Raw genomic sequence first — 23,768 nt, forward strand, 5'->3', positions numbered from 1 at the left:
GTGTTTCGGCTAAAGAACGCGAGACTATACAGACGCAGGTAAAGGAGATGCTTGACGACGGGGTGATACAACCGTCGAGCAGCCCGTGGTCCTCGCCAGTCGTTCTAGTAAAGAAGAAAGACGGAACGCTGCGATTCTGTGTTGACTACAGGAAACTCAATAGCGTCACCAAAAAAGACGTCTACCCGCTTCCACGGGTTGATGATTCTCTCGACAGGCTACGACACGCGAAGTATTTTTCATCGATAGATTTGAAGAGCGGCTATTGGCAGATAGAGGTCGATGAGCGAGACAGAGAGAAGACAGCGTTTGTAACTCCCGATGGGCTTTATGAATTCAGAGTTCTTCCTTTCGGCCTCTGTTCGGCTCCCGCAACATTCCAGCGAATGATGGATACCGTCCTCGCTGGCTTGAAGTGGCAAAGCTGCCTTGTATACCTTGATGATGTGGTCATCTTTGCCGAGAGTTTCGAAGAACATCTGAAGCGTCTAAGAATGGTTCTGGAAGCTATTCGTTCGGCCGAACTCACGCTAAAACCCCAGAAGTGCCATTTCGGCTACGATGAGCTGAAATTTCTGGGACATGTTGTGAGTGCGGATGGAGTGTGGCCTGACCCAGAAAAAACTGCAGCAGTCGCCACCTTTCCTGTGCCGTCAGACAAAAAAGCGGTACGGCGTTTTCTCGGCTTGTGTGCTTATTATCGCCGATTCATTACCAACTTCTCGACGATAGCCGAACCGCTCACGCGACTCACCCGAGATGATGTACCGTTTGCCTGGACTACAGAGCAAGAAGCAGCTTTCACAGAGTTACGGCAGCGAATGCAAGAGGCACCTGTTCTTGCGCATTTTGATGAGGACGCTGATACCGAAGTTCACACGGATGCAAGCAACGTCGGACTTGGCGCTGTCCTTGTACAACGGCACAACGGCGTAGAACATGTCATAGCTTACGCCAGTCGTACTCTCTCTCGAGCCGAGGCCAACTACTCCACTTCAGAGAAGGAATGCCTCGCAGTCGTGTGGGCAACGGCAAAGTTTCGACCTTACCTCTACGGCCGTCCCTTCAAGGTGGTGACCGATCACCATTCGCTGTGTTGGCTGGCCAATCTCCGTGACCCGTCTGGTCGTCTCGCTCGGTGGAGTTTGCGCTTGCAAGAGTTTGACATCATGATTGTGTATAGGTCTGGGCGCAAGCACGAAGATGCCGACGCACTTTCTCGAGCACCCGTGGGACATCCTGATATGGACTCGGAATATGCTGATGGTTTTCTCGGAGCCCTCAGTGATTCTGACTTTATGTCTAGACAGAGAGCCGATCAGGAATTGCGCCCTATTATTGATTCCTTAGAAGGCCGAAATTCTCACACTCCTCGACGCATCGCTCGCGAATTGTCATCCTTTTGTCTAAGGAGGGGCATTCTTTACAAGAAAAATGCTCGAGGTAGCAACAAAGCCTTCCTCCTCGTTGTACCAGCCGACATGCGGGATGACATCCTCCTCGCGTGCCATGACGAGCCCACGTCGGGACACTTGGGCTACTCGCGGACTCTCGCCAGAGTGCGCCAGCAGTACTATTGGCCACGACTTTCGACCAGTGTACACCGCTACGTGCAAGGCTGCCGCGAGTGCCAGCGTCGCAAGACGCCACCCGTGAAACCTGCGGGCCTTCTCCACCCTATTACACCACCACGGACACCTTTCGACCTCGTGGGAATGGACCTTCTAGGACCCTTCCCTTTGTCGGCCACTGGTAACAAATGGATTATAGTGGCAACCGATTACTTGACCCGGTATGCTGAGACAAAGGCATTACCCCGCGGCACGGCGTCTGAAGTGGCGAAGTTCTTCGTGCAGCACATCGTCCTCCGGCACGGCGCGCCGTCATGTGTGATTACGGATAGAGGAACATCATTTACGGCACAAATGCTAGAGGACATTTTCAGACTGAGCTGCACGAGTCACCGAAAAACAACGGCTTACCACCCACAAAGTAATGGACTGACGGAAAGGCTCAACAAGACCATAGCGGACATGCTGTCAATGTACGTGGACGTGCAGCACAAAACCTGGGACGATATCCTCCCATACGTCACGTTCGCATACAATACGGCAATGCAGGAAACAACCCGATTTTCACCTTTCCACCTTGTTTATGGACGCAACGTACAAACGATGCTTGACGCTATGCTGCCGTACGATAATAGCGATGCTCTTTCTCCAGAAGCCGAGCAATACACGCAGTACGCCGAAGAGGCTCGTCAACTGGCTCGCGTGAACATCGGTCACCAACAAGACGCAGATGCACGACGTTACAACCTTCGCCGTCAAAACGTCGCATACCACCCGGGTGAACGAGTGTGGGTGTGGACTCCTGTCCGACGACCAGGCTTGTCTGAAAAGCTTCTGAGCCGTTATTTCGGACCATACAAGGTTATCCGACGTGTGAGTGACCTTACATACGAAGTACTTCCGGACGGCACAGTGTCGTCACGTCGACAACATCGGCCCGAAACTGTGCATGTCGTACGACTCAAGCCGTACTACACACAATAGTCTCTGTGCTTGCGAGTTACTTCGCAAACGTGACAGTGATCTCATGTGGTGTTTTTTTTTTTCTTGACTCTTCCACTGGTGCTGTTGTGTTCGCGCATGGTCCAAGTGCTTGTGCGCCCTCTTTGTTTTCCCTGGCACTCACTTTGTCATTCTCTGCGTCAACGCGTGTTCTAATTATGGGTTTTTTTTTCTTCTTCTTTTTATTTAGAAGCATCGAGTCGATGCTTTTTAAAAGGGGGGACTAATGCCGCATGAATTCGCGTGGTTTTCGTGTGGAAGAGGACGAAGAGGTTGGGATTGAGCCGCTTTTTAATGCCGCATGAATTCGCGTGGTTTTCGTGTGGAAGAGGACGAAGAGGACGAAGAGGTTGGGTTGGAGCAGTTTTTCTTTTTGTCCTAGCTTGACGAGCAGTTCTGCGGAAGGTTTCCTTGAGTGAGACAAGATTGGTGACAATAGTTGTGAGTGTTTCCCTTCAAGAATCGCTTCAAGAATCACAAATATACAGTATTTTGTGATGTTGGCGTCGAAATACTTCATCCTCTGAAAGTTTGCGCTGTTAACGTCATGTTGGCAGGAAATAGGTTTACAACAGAGTTCTCGCTACTGCAGCGCTCTATCAATGCTGTCATTCTCTGCATCAACTTCCTCCTAGATTGTGCCGCTATTGTCGACTGCCAGACCGTTGAATTTTTAGTCAGCTGTGAAATCGCTCCTGTCCTTGTATATGAGCCGCAAGTCACGGATTATTTCTGACGAAGTGGCAGTGCCACCGTTGTCAATCAGGTCACTTGCGGAATTAGCTTCCGTTCCTGCCAGATTCGCCTTTGATGCCACCTTGAAACCTGTCACGGTTCGGTGTGCTAAGAAAATCATATTAGCGCCTGGTTGTATTCTATTGGTTGACGACAGAGAAACCTTGCTGCGGGCACTTAACTGTTTGCCGATGCTGGTTGTGCTACCTCGAAGAATGAAGTTTGGTGCGTTCTATGTCGTTGAAAACTCTATAACTGCAATAATAGCAGAAGTTGGCCTAGTTGGTGGTGCATACTTGGGAAGTAAAAACAGCGCAAAAAATATGCTTGATATATGCGCGTGTATCTTTTAATAAAGTTTAGTTGCGAGTTCAGCGTGGTGTCGTCTCTTCCTGTGTTCTTGTCTATATTTTTGCGCTGTTTTTACTTCCCATTTATAACTGCAATTAACAAGAACGTAAAGTATGAATCATCAGTCGCTTGCGAGATCAGTTGCTCCAACGAGTCAATAATGTTAAAACCTGATTAGCAAGTCGTTAAAGTCACACGACAAGAATACACTACTCCCTCTCCTGGGAGGACATTATTCTGTGTTTCACTTTTGTCAAGAGATGTAGGCACTTTCTCTACCATGTTCTCATGCTGAGCACAGGATTGGAACAAGCATTGCCCATCTGTATCAACAAAAACCTTACCGAGTGTCTTAGTCAGAGAGCAAAGTTGATGCCGAACAGCTGACGCCAAAAAGGGTGGCCGCTCGGTGGCCTTTTGGCGTACAGCAAAAGCACTGGTTGTCTCTCTGTAGCTGCTCGTTTTAGACTGAAAGAGGCATATCAGCTTTGCATCGGCGTGCCCCATGCTGATTAAAGTGGCAGAAGAAGCATTTGAACTATGGTATAGATGTGGCGTGCAATACTGATGCCGCTGTGAGGCCACCTTTTCTTCGGTCTGAGGGATTCGTCGAAGCAGCTCTCTGATATGGAAGTGCGTCCTTTTTTTGGCTTTCGAACTCCACTCGTATGAATTGTAGCATGTCATTTAGCTCGGCGTCCGACGCAGCTGGCCCCTCTGCTGGTGAAGTCGACGAGGAAGCTTAAGCATAACGTGCTTGGGTGGGCCTTGTCAAGACACGGTGTCGTTTTAGGGGCAAAGCTCTTTAAAGCGGCACCCTTTCGTTCCTCGTAACAGTGCGTAACATGTCTTACGATTTGATTTGCAAGGTGGTGCCGGTGGGAGATTCCCTTTGCATTGGTGAACAATAAAAAATTCGCAGCGTGCGCGTTAACTAAAATCCGAATTCTCCTGTCTCTCATTCCCGTTAGCAGCCATTGGCATGTACATTGAGCACTATCTAACAAGAAAGGGTTTATATGGTATACTCGCTGGGCGTAACGTCTTTGGTTTTAAAAAGGTTAGCAAGCGCTTGGCCGCAGGGCCACGAATACAGTGAACTAGTATATACCATGAACTCGAGGTTGTTAAAGGGGGGAAGTAGATACGAAGCGCAAGCCGCAAGAAAGTGTGCGTGTGCCACCTCTCGTTTATTCTTGGAATGTCCGCTGGATGGCGGCGCTTCTATATGCGGAATATATGATGAAAATTTGCGAGATGGTAGTACTTGAAATCTTGACTAGATGGACGAACGGACACGCAGACAGATGCAAGGATGGACGCACGGATGGCTGCACGGACGGATGGACGCATGAACGGACTCAGGGGCGGATGCATGGACGAAAGTAGGGATGGACGCTCGGATGGACGTGTGGACGCACGAACAGACACATGCATGGACGGACGGATGAATGCACGGACGGTCACACAGACGAACGCATGGACAGACGGAAGCAAGAACAAGTGGACGGATTGATGAATACAGTGAACTAGTATATACCATGAACTCGAGGTGGTTAAAGGTTGGAAGTAGACAAGAAACGCGTGCCGTAAGAAAGTGTGCGTGTGCCACCTCTCGTTAAGTTTTTGGAATGTCCGCTAGATGGCGGTGCTTCCATATGCAGATTATATGATGAAAAGTTACGAGATGGTGGTACTTAGAGCGTTGACTAGATGGATGAACGGACACACAGACAGATGCATGAATGGACGCACGGATGGCTGCACGGGCGGGTGGACGTATGGACGGAAGCAGGGGCAGATGCATGGACGAACGCAGGAACAGATGCACGGATGGACGTGCGGACGCACGAACAGACTCACGCACGGACGGGTGGATGGACGCATGGACGATCACACAGACGGACGCATGGACGGACGGAAGCAAGAACGAATGGATGGACGGATGCTTCGCCCCACTCTCTATCATTCACCACGTAGATATGCTGCCATTTTTTTGTGTAAGATCATTGTCCAGCGGCAGAGCCTTCCGCAAGATATCGATGAACACAGCTAAATATGTTAGTGCCAGCAAGTTAACCTGTCCAGGCAACAATTATTCAGGTGCGTAGCGCCTTACAGCCTTCCTAGCTCACGGATGTCACCAGCCATTGTCACCCTTCAGAGATTTCTCAGCGGCGTGAGATGGTGCTGAATAATCATCGTCTTATAATCACTTCTTAAACATACCCATGGCGTCAACGTAGCGAGAATCAGTTGTGGTCAAACCCGCATTCAGTATGGCTGCATCACCAGATAGAAATATTTTCAGGTAGTAGAATTTATTGAATGGCGTATGGTTGTTCTTCTGAAAAATAGGCTGTTGGAATGGCTCCCAGAAGTCTGTCCACTCTTGAATATCTTCTTGGAATGTTGGGCTCTGCAGCTGTGCAACCGGGGTGACATGAAATTTGCGGGATTATTGTGCCTGAAAGCCGAATCTGCTGTAATTTTACCGCTGGTAGCTTGTGCATGGCCGGCCGGAGCTTGTTTCATTTGGAATATTCGGGTACCTGTCTCGGTGAGCATGCTGTCAGCTCATTTCAATATTCCGCTATAGCTGTGTACTACTTTTCAATACGTTCCATCGGGCTATATCGCTTATACTACTCGTTCATCTGCGAGAGCTCGTCATTGCTAGCCGAGAGCCACTGCTTCACGAGAGGAGCGCGACCTTGGACATCAAAGACCTGTTTCGCGACTTAGAGCTTCGTGATGTCGACACTAGCTTAATCTAGTAATCTTCGCGCACTGTGAATAATTTTTGTGTTTTCCGGACATCACGCAGGTCATTGCCTTTCAGTCGGTGCGTTAGGAGAGCACCGCTGCTGGCTGATGCCATTTCCCCAATGCCGATACTCACCTTTACGATTCGTGGAGTTCTCACTGCCAGTCACGCAAAGCGTGAGTAGAATCCCTGCTTTGCCGTGCGTAGAAGACTGCTCCACCCGCGGGTTTTCGGAAGGAAAGTGTGTGGACGCTAAGAGGTTTTCGGCGCGGAATAACTCAGCCTGAAGCCATCGTAACGCCACGATCGAACGTGTTCTACTGCTACTTCTTTGCCTTCAATGGTTGGCAGCATTTATTATATTTTTAACAATTGCCTAATGAAAGCGTAGTAGATTTTCACTTCGCAATAGGAAGAAGAATACTACGCCCCATTACTTGCAGTAGGCGACTTTATTGGCGTAGAAATTTCGAGATGTTTGTGTAACCTGTGTGACTAAGCTCATGCACCTAAGCAGTTCCGATAGCACGCCACAAGGGATGAAAATCCGTTGCAATTTAATGTAAATGCACCTCGAACACACCGGCCATTCTGGTAGCGGTACCTTCTGCCAGAGGGAACTCCAATCGCTGCATAGGGGTTGCAATGACAGGCTGCGAAAAGAGAAACAGGGTGAAATACTGGCTTTAAAAACTAAGGTAAAAAATACTCAGAATTATAATAACTCAGGCCTGTGTGGAGTATGCAGCACAGTCGCAGAAAAATCTAGTGGAACCTCACTTCTTAATCCGCTTAGTGAGGTTTCCGTCACACATATGTAAGAAGTTGTGCCAACTTTGTTGTTGCGTCTCGATCGCGGCGGCCACATTTTCGATGACGGCAAAATTGCTCCAAATGATTGCATGCATGTTTCTGTATAAAGTTAAAGAGAAGGCCGTCACCTCCGCAAAGCAGGAAAGCTTTGTTGAGAATAGTTATTCTTTCGAATGATTAATCTCAGCAGTATAATTTTCTTTTGTTTCTAAAATTTCAAGACAATGCCTATAAAGTTTATTGGCTGCCTCCGATCTGCTGCAACCCTGACAGAATAGCATCGATGGTTAAAAAGTTGCTTTGGTTACAATATCTCGCAATGCTCTCAAAATATTGTAGTCACTAGGGCAAACAATTACCGGGGTTAGTGTACTATTGATGTAAGGAGATACATGGTTATACACTATGCTATATCTGGTAAAAAACTTTCAGCATAATTTGATGTGCCGTAAAAGCGTGTGACACTGTTTTTAAAACTTTTGTTCGTGAATTTGAACGCAAATGTAAACATAATAATTCTCAAGCAGTTGTCAGCTTTGTCAGTACGGTGCCCCTACACGGTGGTCTAGTAGCCAAGGTACTCGGCTGGTGACCCGCAGGTTGCTGGATCGAATCCCGGCTGCGGCGGCAGCAATTTCAATGGAGGCGGAAGTGCTGTAGGCCCCCGTGCTCATATTTCGGTGCACGTTAAAGAACCCCAGGTGGTCAAAATTTTTGGAGCTCTACTTTACGGCGTCTCTCATAATCTTATGGGGATTTTGGGACGTTGAACCCCACATATCATCATTTGCCAGGAGGTTGTCGAAATACACCGCAAGCCATCTTGAGCATCCTCAATACTGTCACTATAAGTTGCCACATGTATTTTATACGTGAATAAACTGACAAGTGTTTTCAAATTACAACGTAAGAAACAGCTTTAGACAGCCGCTGGAGCTTTTGAACCTAATAGTTCCTTTAAAAGTTCAGAATACTTCATATTTAAATGCTTACAGGTAGGTATTTTATATCGTGTCACCAATTTGACGATAATTGAATGCGTCGTACTCAAAAACTGAAAAGAGCCTTCGGTATACGGGGGTTTGTTTTTCCTTTACATGGCGATTCGAAAGGTAATGATAGTGCAGCTTTTCCAGGACCAACAGATGCGAAGTAGCGCAAGTATTAGCACTGAGTATGTACCTTCTGGGTATACACATGCGAATGGACCACTCCGCCTGTCGCACTCTGGAAGAAAAAAAAAGACAATTGATGGTAGGTTCACCTCATGAAAAAGCGAAGAAAACAATACTAGTTTGCGTCGATAAAGGCAAGCTTTCCTAGGTAGCTGCCCAAATAAACAAGCATGATGTCGTCTTATTGCTTATTCGGTGAGAAATTTCGATAGTTAGACTTTGTTCACCTTTGTTTCTTGTACACAATTTTAGCATTAAGGTTTCTGAGATACGAAGTTCACCATGAATGGTGCCACTTATTGAAATACCTACAGGACGATTGTGTGTACGCTAATGATTGACTAATACGATTGATCAATGGCTTTTTGGTTGTTGCGTGGTGACTCAGGAGTGAATTAGTCATTAGTGATTTAGGAATATTAAGATTGGCTGCTCAATTCTAGCTCATTTGCTGCTTGTCGTGCTTCTACTTTTGATACGTGGCAAAGTGGTGGCGTGGCTGAGTACTAGTTTTATACGTTTATTGTAACTCTAGACGCTACAAGTTTTACTACTATTTCCACGATTCCGTTTGCCACAGCCACGGCTTGGTAACAGTGCCTTTTGAAGCAGGCAGCGAGCAGTTTCATTTACATTTTTGGGAGAGAAGGGTAGATTTCAACAAAGTATTACGAGGAGGTTGGACGTGTTATTGTATATGAAGTAGTCGTGTGATCATCGTGGCCTTAACAGGTACGTGGAGAAGACAGGCACTTAAAGCGTAACTTGCAGTCACACGTACTTTGATGCCATCACTTTTTTAGTGCTATATATAGCCGAAAAACCCGAAAATCATTACAGCTAATGTTATAAAAACTAAGTGCACTATATACGGCAGATTAAATGTAACGCCATACGTAACCTTTTTTCAGCCTAACCATCTGGGATCGAGCAGCGTTTAAATATAGCCTGCTGAATTTTACGAACGCTGACGTCTGGTTCGCTAGTCTTTTATAGAAGTGGACTGGACACTGGAAACACAGCAAAAATTAACCCAACAAGGTGCCTATTTCACGGAGTACATAAGCACTGTCCAATTCTTTCTAATAAAATTGCATATCCCGCATCACAATATGAACTGACGCATCGCTGACATGATGGTGGCACAGCACATTTTCTCTAAAAGTTTCTAGACATGGCGTGGCTCTGTGGTACAATACGTGCGTGCCGCGTACAATGCTACGGTTGCATTTCTGCTGGGACTGTAAGTTTTACTATTTGCATCCGTCGAGACAATGCTGGTGAGGTCGTCTTTCCTAACGCTTTCGAATTTACATCACAAATGCCTTTTCTCGACATCCCTAGCAGATATATATCGTCAAACACCTAAGCTGTATTACAATAAACCACGGCCCATGGTCAATTGGTTCATGCCACAATTTATGAAGTATCGGCTTTGGTGGTGTAGGCGAGAAGTTTTTCGAGTATTCATGTCACAACCAGAATGTCAGATTATTTCTTTACTCTATCATAGTCAATTTTGGTCTACACAAAGTTAAGAATGTGATTACTTGAGCCGGCCGACTTAGGTGGCTAGATAGGTCTGTTCCTCTTTTGTACAATCGCGCAGTCAACAGGAAGCCTTTGGGGAACCTCACCTGCCAGCTTCAGGTAATTTGTTTTTCCAAGAAGCGCCGTCTTGCTGGCTCGCTAATGGAACTCGCAAGGTGACTGCCATGGCAAGTATGTATCCATCTAATAGCGTACGGCCTTCCACGCCTGAATTGCGTTTCCGGAGAATTTGTCCGGTGACGCGGTACTTCTCGCCAGTCATGTGAACGGCCTCCGCTCGCTTAAAAATAGCGCGCATGCCTCCTCGGCACCTGGCAATGTGTTGGTGGTTCAAGCACCGACCGTGGACGGTGTTGAGGCCACCTTAGCGCGTCAACATTGCTTTATTTACGCCACAGTGTCACAACGCGGCACGACATCGCATGGGTTGCGCTTGCCTGGGAACGTTATGGATGCTTCTAATGGCATAGAACTAGTCTCCGTGATTCTGACGAAAGCTGGGTTTCTGAGAGACGCCGTCTATGCGTCCTTTGCCATAAATTGCTCCACCATGAGTACCGAATTCAGTGTATCCTCCGCAGATGCCAACCTCCCCTCTTCATGGGGATCACCTGGTAGCTCCACGGAGCTGCAGTATATCACCGTGCATATTCCTGTCACGACCGATGCCTTGATAGCGTCCAGCTACCAGGTGTCTCCTGCCGGGCTCCCAACACTGTGGGCAACAAGTTTCATGTTGGATTTTGCTGCTTTACCGGTCAGAGCAAAGCCTCGTGTGAAGCCAGCTCTACTGAGAACAATCGCGCGCTGCACCGGTCTCTCAGGATGCTCTCACAGCAACAGTGTTCCTCGATGCGGGCGCTGTTCTAATTTACACCCGCCATCCCGCCATCACCAGCTCCCTGTGAACTGCCACTGTTCTGTTGCTTTGAAGACCACGGCATCGAGTGTAATTCGACTATGAACTCACCTGGCAGCCTCCATGCCAGGTGGACATGTCAAAAATGAATAATTGTCATCTACTACCTTCGGGGTGCTGCCAAGGCATGGTGCGACTATGAAGGCACTCAACAACAGTCCTTGCATGAATGATGTGCGCCATTGATCACTATATTCGGCTGCTTTCATGTGACTGCTACCACCTCTCTGGCAGCTTATTGTCAACTGCTGATACTGAGTATGAATTGCCAACATATACAGGTTTGACAGCTTCGTGTGGGCCCAGGTGCTCAAACGACAAGATATGCGACGTAAAAATGGCAACATGTTCATCCAACATGAGCACACATATATAAGAAGGGTTTACAATAACATAAATGATCTTAAAATCATTTGTGGCGCTATCGTCCCTGCAGTTCCTCAGTTATAGTACATGGTTCCCGCGATCCTGACACCACGCAGCTATTTAGCATCACACTGCTTGTGTGCCACTCACACGTCACTGTCGACGAGATGGTCGGACGTGTCGTCGTGTCAGCTTGAGGTCGTGGTGCTGCTATCACGACAGTAGCTGGGACGGCCATTTTGCTGTAGCGTCGCTGGCCACACGTGTGCTTGCAACCACGCCTGGAACACTGCTTGGCTGCAGTCCCGCAGCGAGGCTTCAGCTTGCATGGCTTGGTTGCCTCCGGAGTGACCAACTCGCTCGCGGGTCTCGATGACGACGCTTGTTCCGGCGTCACCTGGCGTTGCTTGTTGTTAAGGTTCGCCTTTGGTCCACCCGTTAAAGGTTAAGCGCCGCAATGGACCGGTAGCCGTCGCAACCCTCGATCTCTTCCGCTGTCCGAATGCCTCGACCCACCTGGCTTCTCTTGCGTTCCAATCTCCTTCGTCTTTTTTTCCGCTCCCTCATGAGCGGCGCCACCACGCACCGCACACATTTCCTCCTATTTTCACCTCTAAATACATGTTGTGCAAAAAAAAAATTACTCCACTTGTCACACTCCCCCCTGCTTTCAGAACGTTGCCCACGTGTACGATTCGCTTCGACGCGACACAATGGCACACAAAAAATACTTACTTATGTGACCACCGCGCACATGCACAGCACTTCCCGTACGTCTAGCACAGCACAATTAAGGCCCGTGCGTTCACGTACCAGCACACCAGGGTAGCTCGCCATGAGGCACACAGACCCTGCCCGCTTCAACGCGAGAACACATGCACACACGCACAATGCACAACTCACTATGCACGCGGTGGGTTCCTCTTAGTCTTCGCTAGGTTGTGACAAGCACCAGCTTGTCAACGTCAGGAAAAGTTTTGTTTTTTCGCTTGAACACTTTGGCCCGGTAACGTCGTTGGCGACCCTGTGAACGTTATGGTTGAAGTGCCGGAGACCGATATGTTGGTACACTGGGTTTGTCCGAGTCATAAAAGTGGTGTGACGAGGACTCCTGCCTGTAGCAAACACAGCTGACCACGTTATTGGACCTCTGTTGTAGTGCTGCACTTTCGCCGACGCGATGGTACCTTCGGCAACGTGTACGAAGGCGATGCCTCATCTCTTCTTGGTGTCGACGTCCAGCCAGATAGCGGCGATTCCTATCATGCTTTAGGCCATAGCGTGGGTGATTACCATCGAGCTCTACATGGCGTTGGCTTTAGGTGTCTTTTCGCATACTTCGTCCGCTTATCACCGTTTACTGCCGCTAGACTCCTCTTCCTCAATTTGGGAACATATGCTGATAATCGGTTCATTACGGGCACCCCGTGTCGTCTACCACAGTGTGTTGTAGACGTCGTGGGCGTCACTTGCTCAATGTCGCTGCAGCTGCTGAAACAATCGGCCTTCCTTTGAGTTGCTATCGAAGCGTCGAGCAGCGCTGCCTCGGGGAGGTTCCCAAAGATTACATCGTGCAGGGACTTTCTCATGCATCAAGCACGAACCACTCCTCTAAAAAAGGGTGTGTCCAGAAAAACCACAGCTCCCGGGAAGTAGCGCACCTTTCTATCCAAGAACTATAGTGGTCTATAAGTGCCATTTAATTTTTTTTTCTGGCACTATTGCCTGTCGGACGACGACCGTGTCACGGCCAGCTTCGCAAAGCACAGTAACCGGCCACTTGTCAAAAAATCCTTCCTCCACTGGCATATTCTAGATTCCTTGCGAAGCAACGCCCCTGCTGACTGTGGTATTGACGACGAGAATCCTCTCTCCATCCTTGAGAACAAGGAATCTTTTATTCCAGGAAGATTCTTCGATTCTTCCGGTGTATGGTGTACTGCAACCATGCACGACGCTTCACTATAGACCTTTCCTCGAGGGAAAAACTTCTCCTTGTTTGGTCACACCTTCTCGCCTGTTCGACAACAATAATCACCTTTAGTGCGCGTCCAACACTCGGCTGCTTTGTGCCCCTTCTTGTCGCAAAATAAACAGCGATTGTCTACCCGATCTCACACATGTGTCTTTATTTTATCGGTTCTTAGATGGGATCCTTAAATCAATTCCTTCTAAGGCCGCTCATGCCAAATCTAAACAAAGCCTGAGCCTCACCGAAATTGCTAGCTGTCTGAGAGAGTTTCTGGACAGTTCGGCAACTTTTGTCTTCAATAAAACTCTTAATGAGCAGAAACCACTCTTGCGATATTGCTCGGCAATCATCAGCTCCCTAAGGCCCTTATAGATTTTCTCTGGCTCTGCGAGCTACAGCTAATGATTGAAGTACCCCGAGAACCTCGAAGCATACTTCTTGGTAGTTTTCCGATCTTCGGGTCTAGCGTTACAGAATTTATATCGGTACTGTCTGCCATGTACACAAACCATTGCAGGAGTGCCCGCTTTAGCATGTCGTAATCCAAAGCAATAGTCGGGTCCAAGCTTCCAGTGACAGTAAATGCTTCTTCTGTCATGCATAGACTTGGCGAAAGCGCCCACTTCTCTCGGGGCCAATCCTGTCAAATGGCTACCCGTTCAAAGCGTTGCAGATATGCATCTAAGTCGTCCCTTTCATCATTGAACGGCGGTATAAGCTTTTGGGGACTACACGCGTTTGACGCAACAGACGCATTTGTGCTCACAGCATTAACATCATGGGCTGCATGCGGACTAGTGGCCCTTTCTTAAAGCCGAAGCTTCAGCTCAAGCACCTTAATCTCTTGTTCTAGCAGCTTTCGTTGCTGCTCCGCTTTCTCGCGAGCTGCCTCACGTTCCTCTTCGCTCAACTGGTGTTTCCGTGCCAATCCCTCCAATGGTGACAACTTTTCCAATGGTGACAACGTTGTCGCTATTTATGTCTCACCCCTGTGTTTGAGCGTTGACTACCAATGTAATTTAGCCAATCCTGGCAAAGCTCGGCAAATGTGCCAGGTTTGTGTGGATCCAGGTGCTCAAACGACAAGAGATGCGACATAAACAACGGCTGCACGTTTATCCGACATGGAAAGACATATATGAGAAGGGTTTACAATAGCATAAATGATCTTGAAATTCTTTGCGGCGCTATCGCCCCTGCAGTTTCTCAGTTACAGTACATGGTTCCTGCGACCGTGACACCGCGCAGCTGTAAAGCAACGCACTGCATGAGAACCACTCACAGGTCGCTGTCGACGAGATGGTTCTACGTGTCTTCGTGTCACCTTGAGGTCGAGGTGCTGCTATCACGGCATTCGCTGGACAGCCGCTTCGCTGTAGCGTCGCTGGCCAGACGCGCGCTTGCTACCACGTGTGGAACACCGGTAGGCCATTCCCGCAGCTAGGCCTCAGCTTGCCTGGCTTGGTTGCCCCCGGAGTCACCACCTCGCTCACGGGTCTTAATGGTGACGCTTGTTCCGTCGTCGCCCGGCGTTGCTCGTCGTCCAGGTTCGCCTTTGGTCCATCCGTTAGAGGTTTTGTGCCGCAACTGACTGGTAGCTATCGCAACCCTCGGTAGCTGTCACAAGTGGCTCAACCCGCCTGGCATCTCGAGCGTTCCAATTTCGTTCGTCTTCGCCCTGCTCTTTCATAAGTGGAGCCACCGCGCATAACACAAATTTTCATCCTCTTTTCACCTCTATATACACGCTGTACTAAAAACGTACTCCACTCGTCACAAGAAGGCAACTGGGGTTTCTACCACCCTCCCTTCTCGCAATGACACAGATCACGAAGAGGATTCAAAACAAGTTGGAAAGAAAGCAACAGCATCCACTCCTAATTTGGCCCATGTCAGGAGCCACATCAACTCGAGCCTCTAGCGCAGTCATTGGCCGAGTGTGCGGATGCTCGCCTCTCACCAAGTGCCACCTTCACAAAGGAATCTCAGTCCGTATCCCACCCGAGGGCGACGTCATCAAAGAGCTGCCACGGCAAGTCGCGGTTGCAGCTGAACCCAAGGCTTCTGGCCTAGTAGGCGTGATGGCACGTGACACATCGCAAACACTGGAAGGGCATGATTTCGCTTACAAGCCTGCATCTGAACTCTGCTCAGCAAGGTCGCAGATGCCTAGCGGGACACCGCATCGCAACTCGGTGCACCCCGAAAAGAGCAGATGCTACCGCTCACTGCGAGTAGTCGTGGTAAAGCATTCTGCATTTCCGTGTCATGTCTTCCCAGCTGCGAAGTGGTTGCCGTCAGAATAACCTACAACCGATGCGACCACATTGCATCAGCCACACCCACCTGCTAACAGGGCAATCTGAAAGTCACCACATTTCTTCGATTGCACAGCAAAGACCAACTAGACAGGTTTGCAATGACCAACTCGAAACAGCCAGTGTCATGCACCAGACTATCTGGCATTGATTGATACGAGGAGTGTAACGTCCCAAAATCACCATATGAATATTAGAGACACCATATACAAGTGCTCCGAAAATTTTGACCATCTGAGGCTCTTTGAAGTGCACTAAAATCTGAACACACCGGCATACAGCATTTTCACCTCCATCAAAAATGTAGACACCGCAGTCGAGATTCGATCCCGCGACCTGCAGGTCAGCAGCCTAGTACTTTAGCCACTAGACCACCGCGTTGATGCCGAGTATCTGGCATTTCAGCCGGAAAAGTCCAGGCGTGTTCATGACTGACCACAATGGCACCTCCAGTGTCACCCTCTAGAGACTACATCGGTAGCTCCGTGCGCTCACTGTCATGGCCTAGTGCAAGGATCAAATGCGGAGTGGAGCTTTGGCTGTAACACTGTAGCAGCGTGAAGAACAGAACGACAGAATCAAATTAGGAACAGCAGGCACACAAAAAAGGGTGTTCTCTATTGTATCTATTTGTTCCATAGAAAACCTTTTTCTCATTCATATGCGAAGGCATTGTACTTATTGCGCCCCCAGTTCAGGTGTTACTGGGCCATCAGAGTGTCCCTGGCTTTGCAGATTACAAAAACGTACCACATTGGTGTGCTGCCATGTTTAACATACTTGTCGTCTATTCTTCAGTTCGTCTTTACGTTCACTGCACGTTATGTTTTATTTCCGTCACTGCCTGCAAAACAAAACCTCCTAGAAACGTTTTAGAGCTGTGCAATAAATATTTTTATTACAACAAAGATATATAGAAGCTTTTAAGAAGTGAATCTACTGAATGACACTAGGTAGCGCTGGAGAAAATTATGCAATGAATGGATAACAAACGGCTGTAACGTGCTAGACCACGCCATTCGAATCAGGTTGACGCAGGAGTGTTTTTGTGTAGGGCTACCTTGTCACGTGTTTAAAGATATGAACCAAAGCACAAATTAGGACAAAGCACGGGGACTCGTTCTGTGTGTTACCCACAGAGACAAAAAAATTGCTGACGCATTGCAGGAGTTGGTCAAAGATTCAAAGTGATTGAAAGGCCGACTCCGGCGATTTTTTTACCATGTCAGCATGGTGGTGCTTTTATGTTCCTTAGACACTGTTCTCACGCGCCCAATAACTGAAATCCTAAAAATTGAAACAAAAATAAGTTTTAATTGCCGAAATACCGTAATACCAAAACCAAACGCCAACTGAGTGCGCTTCTACGTGTGAGGTGAAGATTTGCCTGACGCTTCCGGAACCTGCCGATTGCACACGATGCCCACCAGACGGCACTACCTGTCCACGTCATCCGCGGCGATTAGCTAAAACGCTTACGTTATTATGGTGAATATATGGCGAATTGTGTGTGGCTCACAACGCAACACCACTTCGCACCTATCGCACGCCCACCAACACAGAAAAGGAAATCACACGCCTAACCAAAGAAGCGATGGCCAAACTCACACAATCCAGAGCAGACAACCAGACGCTGCAGTGGCACATCAGTTCGTCACTTCCGCCTGGTAAAACTCAACGCCACACACACACAATGTTGCCAATATATCTGGCAAGCCAGGTGAGTGCTTCGAATCAAGCTTTAAATCTCAATTTAAGAGAATCTCCAAACTCGCAAGCCTGCAATTTGGCATGAATGGCGCAAACCTGCAAGTGAACATGCCCACTAAATTTCATTCAGATCCGCTCACCTCTCCGATTCATTGTTTTGTACTTCAAGATAGTTCATTCTACAATGAATTACTCTGTATTTTTTCTCTTTTTCTTTTCTTCAGTAGATCAGTGCTATCCTTTTATTAAAGAATTCCTTTATGAATTATTTCCGGTTTTGGAAACTTCTCCAGCGTGGGTGTGCGCCACAGATTCAAGGAACGTCACTTGGCTTCGCTTGTGCTTCACATCTCTCCTTGTTCTTCTTTGCCCACTGACAACCGAGACGACATGTTGGTGCGTAGGTGAGTAGCAAGGATAGGGTGGGTGTGCATAGTGAAAACAAAGGATGAGCGCCGGGCTTTCAAAGAACGATGACGAGCTCTGAGAAGAGAGTGCTCCGTTTCCCTCCACTGGTCACCCTGTTATAAACACCTGTTATGAAATGGGCAATTGTGCGTACTTTTCATTCACCGTTCCATGAGAAGCGCCCCGCCACGGAGGTCTAGTAGCTAAGGTACTCGGCTGCTGACCCGCAGGTCACGTAATTGAATCTCGGCTGCAGCAGCTAAATTTCCGATGGAGGTGGAAAGGTAGGCCCGTGTGCTCAGATTTGAGATTTGTGTGCTCAGATTTTGACTAGGGCGTCCCTCATAATGATATGGTGGTTCGAGGACGGTTAACCTCACATATCAAATCTATTCATGGCAAGCATATGTATCGGGATAGTTGTGAAATGACGTTACTGGTCATACGACTGCGCCTACACTGAATGTATGCGTCGAGGCTCCCTGAAAAATGAGATGAGCGACATAGTACGTCTGTTGACAGCAAAAATGATCGGATGCTGGCTCTTGCTTTATTGTGGATGGTACTAAAAAGCATGGTTAGGAAGCCGAACGCTTACGTTGACACTTTTAGTATCAAAGGAAACGTTACCACACATCGCTGATATTTGTGAGCAAGCCATGAAACAGTAGATAATTATTATTTCCGAACCAGCCTCAACTCAGCTACGGGTGCTTGCCGGGATAGCAGTCGAGCCTTTCTCCTTCGTATGACAAAGCGACCGCTTGTGTCAACTAGCTGCCATTTATGTGCGCTAAGACAGCCTGGGTGGCATTTGCGGCGCAGGTGCAATCGATCATTTGAATAAGGGTGCAAATGTTTTCTACAACGTTGTGAAGTTCGAGTTTTGTGAATTTAAACCATTGTATTATCAGTTAAAACTGAAATTCGGGGGTATTCTCCTTGTGCAAGCTCATTTATTATACCCTTTATTATAGAAACAGAAATGCATAACCTTCAGGCATGTATGCTTGCGTAACCACTAAATGCAGTGGGGCATGGTGTTCTGCTAATTACGAGAATTGTTTCAATTCAATAGTTTTGTATAGTACTTAAAATATCTTCTGAATAAATTAAATTAACTAAATAGTAAAGCAATATGTTAGATATTTAGGAAACCCTTACAAGTATCTGCGCCAAGAAACATGAAATACCATATTTTATTCGAATCATTGCGTTGTCTCCCCAAATAGAGACATAAGGTACTCAATGATAAGATAGCAAAAACTTTTTAACAGTACGTCACACTATGTATTACGCACTTCATAAAATATCGGGCCTCTTTAGCTCAACTTAGACATTAAAATAGCATCCTTGTGCGCTGACTCACTACAAAATGTTACCTAGGAACTATAACGTGTACGTAAGTATTTTATTATGTATACGCTTGAGCCTTGTAGCAATCGCCGAATGTTGATGAAATGAGAAATCTGTGACTGAGTTTAAGTTTTGTCATCAAGCCCTCTAGTAGCTCAGTTGATGGGAGGGTTTGCCAATATCGAGAAAGTGGGTTCAATTGCCGACTACGGCATCCTCAAATGTTTGGGCTAAATGTTCTTTCTGAAACCACGAGTGTTCAAGCTTAATGCATGATTACCCATTACATTTCGTCTTCTGATAATATTTTAGGTAAATTAAGATTTCAGCCATTAAAATAAAAAAAATGGCATGACTTTATAAAATCCAAAAAGAAATACTCATCGTAAGAGTACAGAAAAAGAATACATACCCAACGGATCCCTTCTTTCTTCAATGTCTTTCGATGCGCATGCAGTTTGTGTGAAAGGCGAAATGACGGGCACCAACACCATCACAAGTGTTAGAGCAGATGCCATTACCCCACAGGTGTCTAAATAACATGGGCGTAAGCTGAGACACCACGCTTTGTCGAAGCCTATATTCGCGGGTACTCTTTTAAAAGAAGTATCATTGGGATCACAAGCTGTTTTTTTGTGTCTCACAAAATGCGGATATGTTGCAAATGAATGTCGAGCTGGTGACTCCAAAAGTCAGCGTTGAATTCTGCTTTGTAGAGATAGGGTGAGAATGTATTTATACATGCGCGCTCATTATGTTTGATCGAAAGGTAAAAATGTTTCTTGTAAAAATGAAGATGAATAACTAATGTAGCTGTAGCAAACGTTCCCCTATGTGTTATTGTTAGATTGAAAAATGATCTGCTCTCTTTGACTCAAGTTGCAGTGACTGGGCGAGCAGCTGAGCACATTTGCACTGAATGGTACTTTAAAAAGCTGTTTCAGCCTAATATCGTCGGACCAATACTAACACGGTAGCGTTAAAATGATAGATTCCCCGATAATGTCGTGCCTTTGTAGACGTCATGGGTTGCGAGCAAAAAAATGATCACTTTGTGCGCAACTAGAAATTGGGAAAGATACAAATGCAACGAACTAAAATACTTATTTTGAGTGGGAAGCTCACCTACAGAGTCTGCGCGGTAACCAGGTGCTCAAAAACAGAGCCCCGATATTACATCAAATCACTATGAAAAAAAAAAACTGCGTGAACGTTACGTATAGGGAGTGAAATAATGTTCCATACTGTAAGTAACATGGCGTGGTAGGAGAGAAGAATCGCGACAAGGGTCTAAATTTGTAATCTCTTGCAACGGGCTCGTACTCTTCAGGCCTGCTTATTAGAAAGCGGCACATTTATTCGTCATCATCTGCAAAAATATTTAAAAAGTTCTCAGCGGCGTAATTTCGCATGTTGCCTTGCGAACACGTTCGTGTGCCCTTCGCTTGTTTGCAAAAAGGTGGATCATGGCGTAGTGAGCACTTCTAGCCTTATTACAACAACAATTTTGGGACGTTCAAATACGCTAAGTGACTAACCCCTGGACATGCGCGTTTGAGTAGCACATTGCTGCTGATGAAAATTCCGGTAATAATTGACGTCAAAATAATTCTATGTTTTACGTTGGCAATACAATTCGACTTGAAACTGCAAGCATCGCACCTGAGTAGAGAATAACAACTACAACTGACCAGCTTGATGTGAATTGGAGGTCACTCCTCGTAGATGAGTGAAAACTACCAGCATAACGCTTAGTTTTCATGCTTTTCAGCATTTCGTTTTTTTAGCTATGACTGTTCATTAGTATCTATGTGTATTTCATCCATAACTATTTTTTTTTGCAAAAAGAATATGTGTTGCAAGGGTGCAAGCCGTCTTTCCACTTTTTTTGCGTAAAGCTTGGAACAACTGCTTGTCAAACGTCCTTTAAACAAATGTTCTTTCCAAATAAGTGCCCAGAAGTTTTTCTACAAAATGATTGTAGATTCGTCAGATGAAATCAACTTTTCAAACTGTTACGTGTTTGTGAGTTTCTCATGTTGTCTTGACAATTTACTATTCGGTCCACATTGGGGATTTTGTTGTTACGTTGTAAAACGAGAATGAGTGAAATGCCATACTTTGATTATGGTCCGAGCGTTAGTGAACTTTACTAGAAGAAAAGAACAGTTTTAGACGTATCTATCGAAAAAAAATTGTATGAAACCAGTGAGGCAGCCGCAAGAAGGCGCATAATTTTCTTATCGCATTCTTTGTCTGAAATTTAACATTGTCTTAGCTTGGTATGAATGGGGTGACAAGCGCATTTGCTAGCTACATTCGTTGTCTGCTGACTAAGAAAGATTTATGAGTTTACTTTTTCTTTTACATGTTCCTGCCGTGCGTTTCTATGTAACCATCGAATGGCTTCTAAAAATAAATTTATTGCCTAACAACTCAAACACTGCAGTACTGGTTACAACCCAGTAACCATGAGATTATCTACAGATTTGTCATACACTGTAAGTTATTCCTCTTTACTCCCGTCCCATTGAACAGGGCGTGACAGCACACTGTAGAGGCGTTATTTTAAGTGCGTGCCATGAAGTCGAACTCCCCTCCGCCTTTTTAACATGAAATAATTTCATGCCTTGTTCCCCCAAGGCTTCACTGACGCATTTCAGTCACATAAATAGAGTCACTAAAATAAAAAATAAACAAAAAAATGCTAGATTTCTATTACCTGGGAGTCGAACGAGCCACCGCCTTGTCCGCAACTATGAGTCTTATTTCAGCTCATGTCCTCGGTAAGGCAAGTATTCGTATGGCCCTGATTGAGTGCTTGTGACATCGCCAGTGCACACGTCAACTCGGCTCTATGCGCGTAGACTTGCATCATACACCGGGCAGTTTGCAGAAAATCTTTACGTTCCGGATGGCAACCCTCTGTTGGCCGAATGGTCATATATAATATGCATACATTCAAGACAGGGTCAGTGAGAGAGCATTCAAGCCTGCGTGCACATTCTTGCATTGAAAAAAAAAGTGACTACACGACGCCTAGCAGATAAATTCAATACCATCCAATTTAGTTTTCCTAAAAAAGCCGGCGAAAGAGAACGTGCTTACGCAACGAGAAAACTGACTTTCGTTTTACTTATCGCGTCAAGATAAACTACGCAGTATGCAAACACTGCGCACTAAGGTATGATCTGTCGGCTGATATCCAAACTAGAAAACAATTCACTGAGCGAAGATGGGCGACAAAAGGAGCCGCACCGCGAATTCATGCGCCTGCTCTGCACTCTTTTGCATAAGTGCGGTGTGCCAAGTTCCTTCCAGTAATGTGTAGTAGCTTGATACTTACTACGGATGATTGTGCAAATGCAGCATGTCAACTCGACTGATTGAAAGCATTCGTTGTCCCACTACTTCAAACTGAGCACCAATGATCTCATTGGTTTAATGCCAAAACTAAACTGAATGTCTCGCACTGTTGTCTAGACGGCACTAGCTGATTTTACATACATATTGGGACACAAAAATAGTCAAGTGTGTTGTCTTCAGCTCTGCTATTACAGCGTGACTCAATGTTACAGTGACTTGAGTGTCTGCATCAAATTAAATGCTATGTAGTTTGAACATGTCATTGACTCATTAAAATATCTAACGCCGGGTAGCTCACACAGGCACAGGAAAGGGAGACACCAGCTTCTGATATTTTTAGTATTATATTTTCTAGCGCAGCATGGTAACGCGAACCAATTTGTTGTACGCATCTTACCCAATTCAGTTAAATTTTCCTTGAAAAAATCCGTTGCAGTTCCTGTCAAAGCCGCCCATGACGCAGCGATTCAACCGTGGTGAATTATACTAAAAGATCTTTCGGAACCATCGTCCAAAGGCTAGATGAGGGGTGCAGTAGCACGCTACAAAATAAGGAGAGAATAAAAGAAGTCCTATGATACGTACCCAAATCTCATACACGTGTAAGTAGAAATGAAAAAGCACAATACATGTACAGCAATTTCAAGTAAGTAGGTGTAAAATTTCTTGTTAGAAGTACCAATAAATTTCGCTGCGACAACTGCTGTAGCTAGGTTCTGACTGAAACTGCGCGTGGTGACAAGGTCGAGTGGCAAAGAATGAAACCAATTACACTGTGATAAAGTGGGCGACCTATCAAGCCACCTGGGTGGGGCACTGCACCGTGGCTACACGATTATATTCAAGGAGGACAATACGATTGTTTTAAGGTATTTCTCTTTACCATTGATGCCGACAAAAGTCTCACGAGACCTCGCAGTTACTACTGACGTCATGGCAGCCAATATTATCCCAGAAGTTTACAAGTACAATACCCTCATTTTTCATGATTTGAGCATAACGTCTGTGTTTATTGACTTATTACCGCACAGTAAAATATTTTTGCTTTCGTGGTGAAACTTTCTTTAGAAATTTTCGCGTCATAGCATTAGCCAATCAACTTTAAATCACTCTTTCGTTATTGCTCAAGGTGCCTTATTGGTATGCAAACTACTTCACACACAGTAAACTTCTTTGATCCGAATAATCATATCATCCTAAACCTATACCTCTAAAATACATTAACATTTTTCCGGCATGAAAGAAAGCTGATAAATAAAACTTGCACACAAAACTTGGCAAACAAAGCGTGCAAGTGTTCCTATTTTTTGCCCTAATGGGCACGCAGCAACATTGTGAACAGCTTTTAATTATTCTCCGTAAAGCTTTCAGATGTCAGCAATTTAACT

The 23,768-nt window shown here is 46.2% G+C and overlaps 1 protein-coding gene across 1 annotated transcript; it reads right to left on the minus strand.

The window, feature by feature from the left end:
* Window positions 1-6,859: 6,859 nt before the first annotated feature.
* LOC119186662 (uncharacterized) lies at window positions 6,860-19,712 on the minus strand. Its single transcript, XM_075865458.1, has 3 exons — window positions 19,427-19,712; window positions 8,422-8,466; window positions 6,860-7,079 (listed from the first exon to the last, which is right to left on the minus strand). Exons 1-3 carry the CDS (start codon window positions 19,530-19,532, stop codon window positions 6,928-6,930), a joined length of 303 nt encoding a protein of 100 aa, XP_075721573.1. The 5' UTR covers window positions 19,533-19,712; the 3' UTR covers window positions 6,860-6,927.
* Window positions 19,713-23,768: the final 4,056 nt, after the last annotated feature.

The sequence above is a fragment of the Rhipicephalus microplus genome, chromosome 6 (genome assembly GCF_043290135.1).
Source record: "Rhipicephalus microplus isolate Deutch F79 chromosome 6, USDA_Rmic, whole genome shotgun sequence".
Lineage (NCBI taxonomy): Eukaryota > Metazoa > Arthropoda > Arachnida > Ixodida > Ixodidae > Rhipicephalus > Rhipicephalus microplus.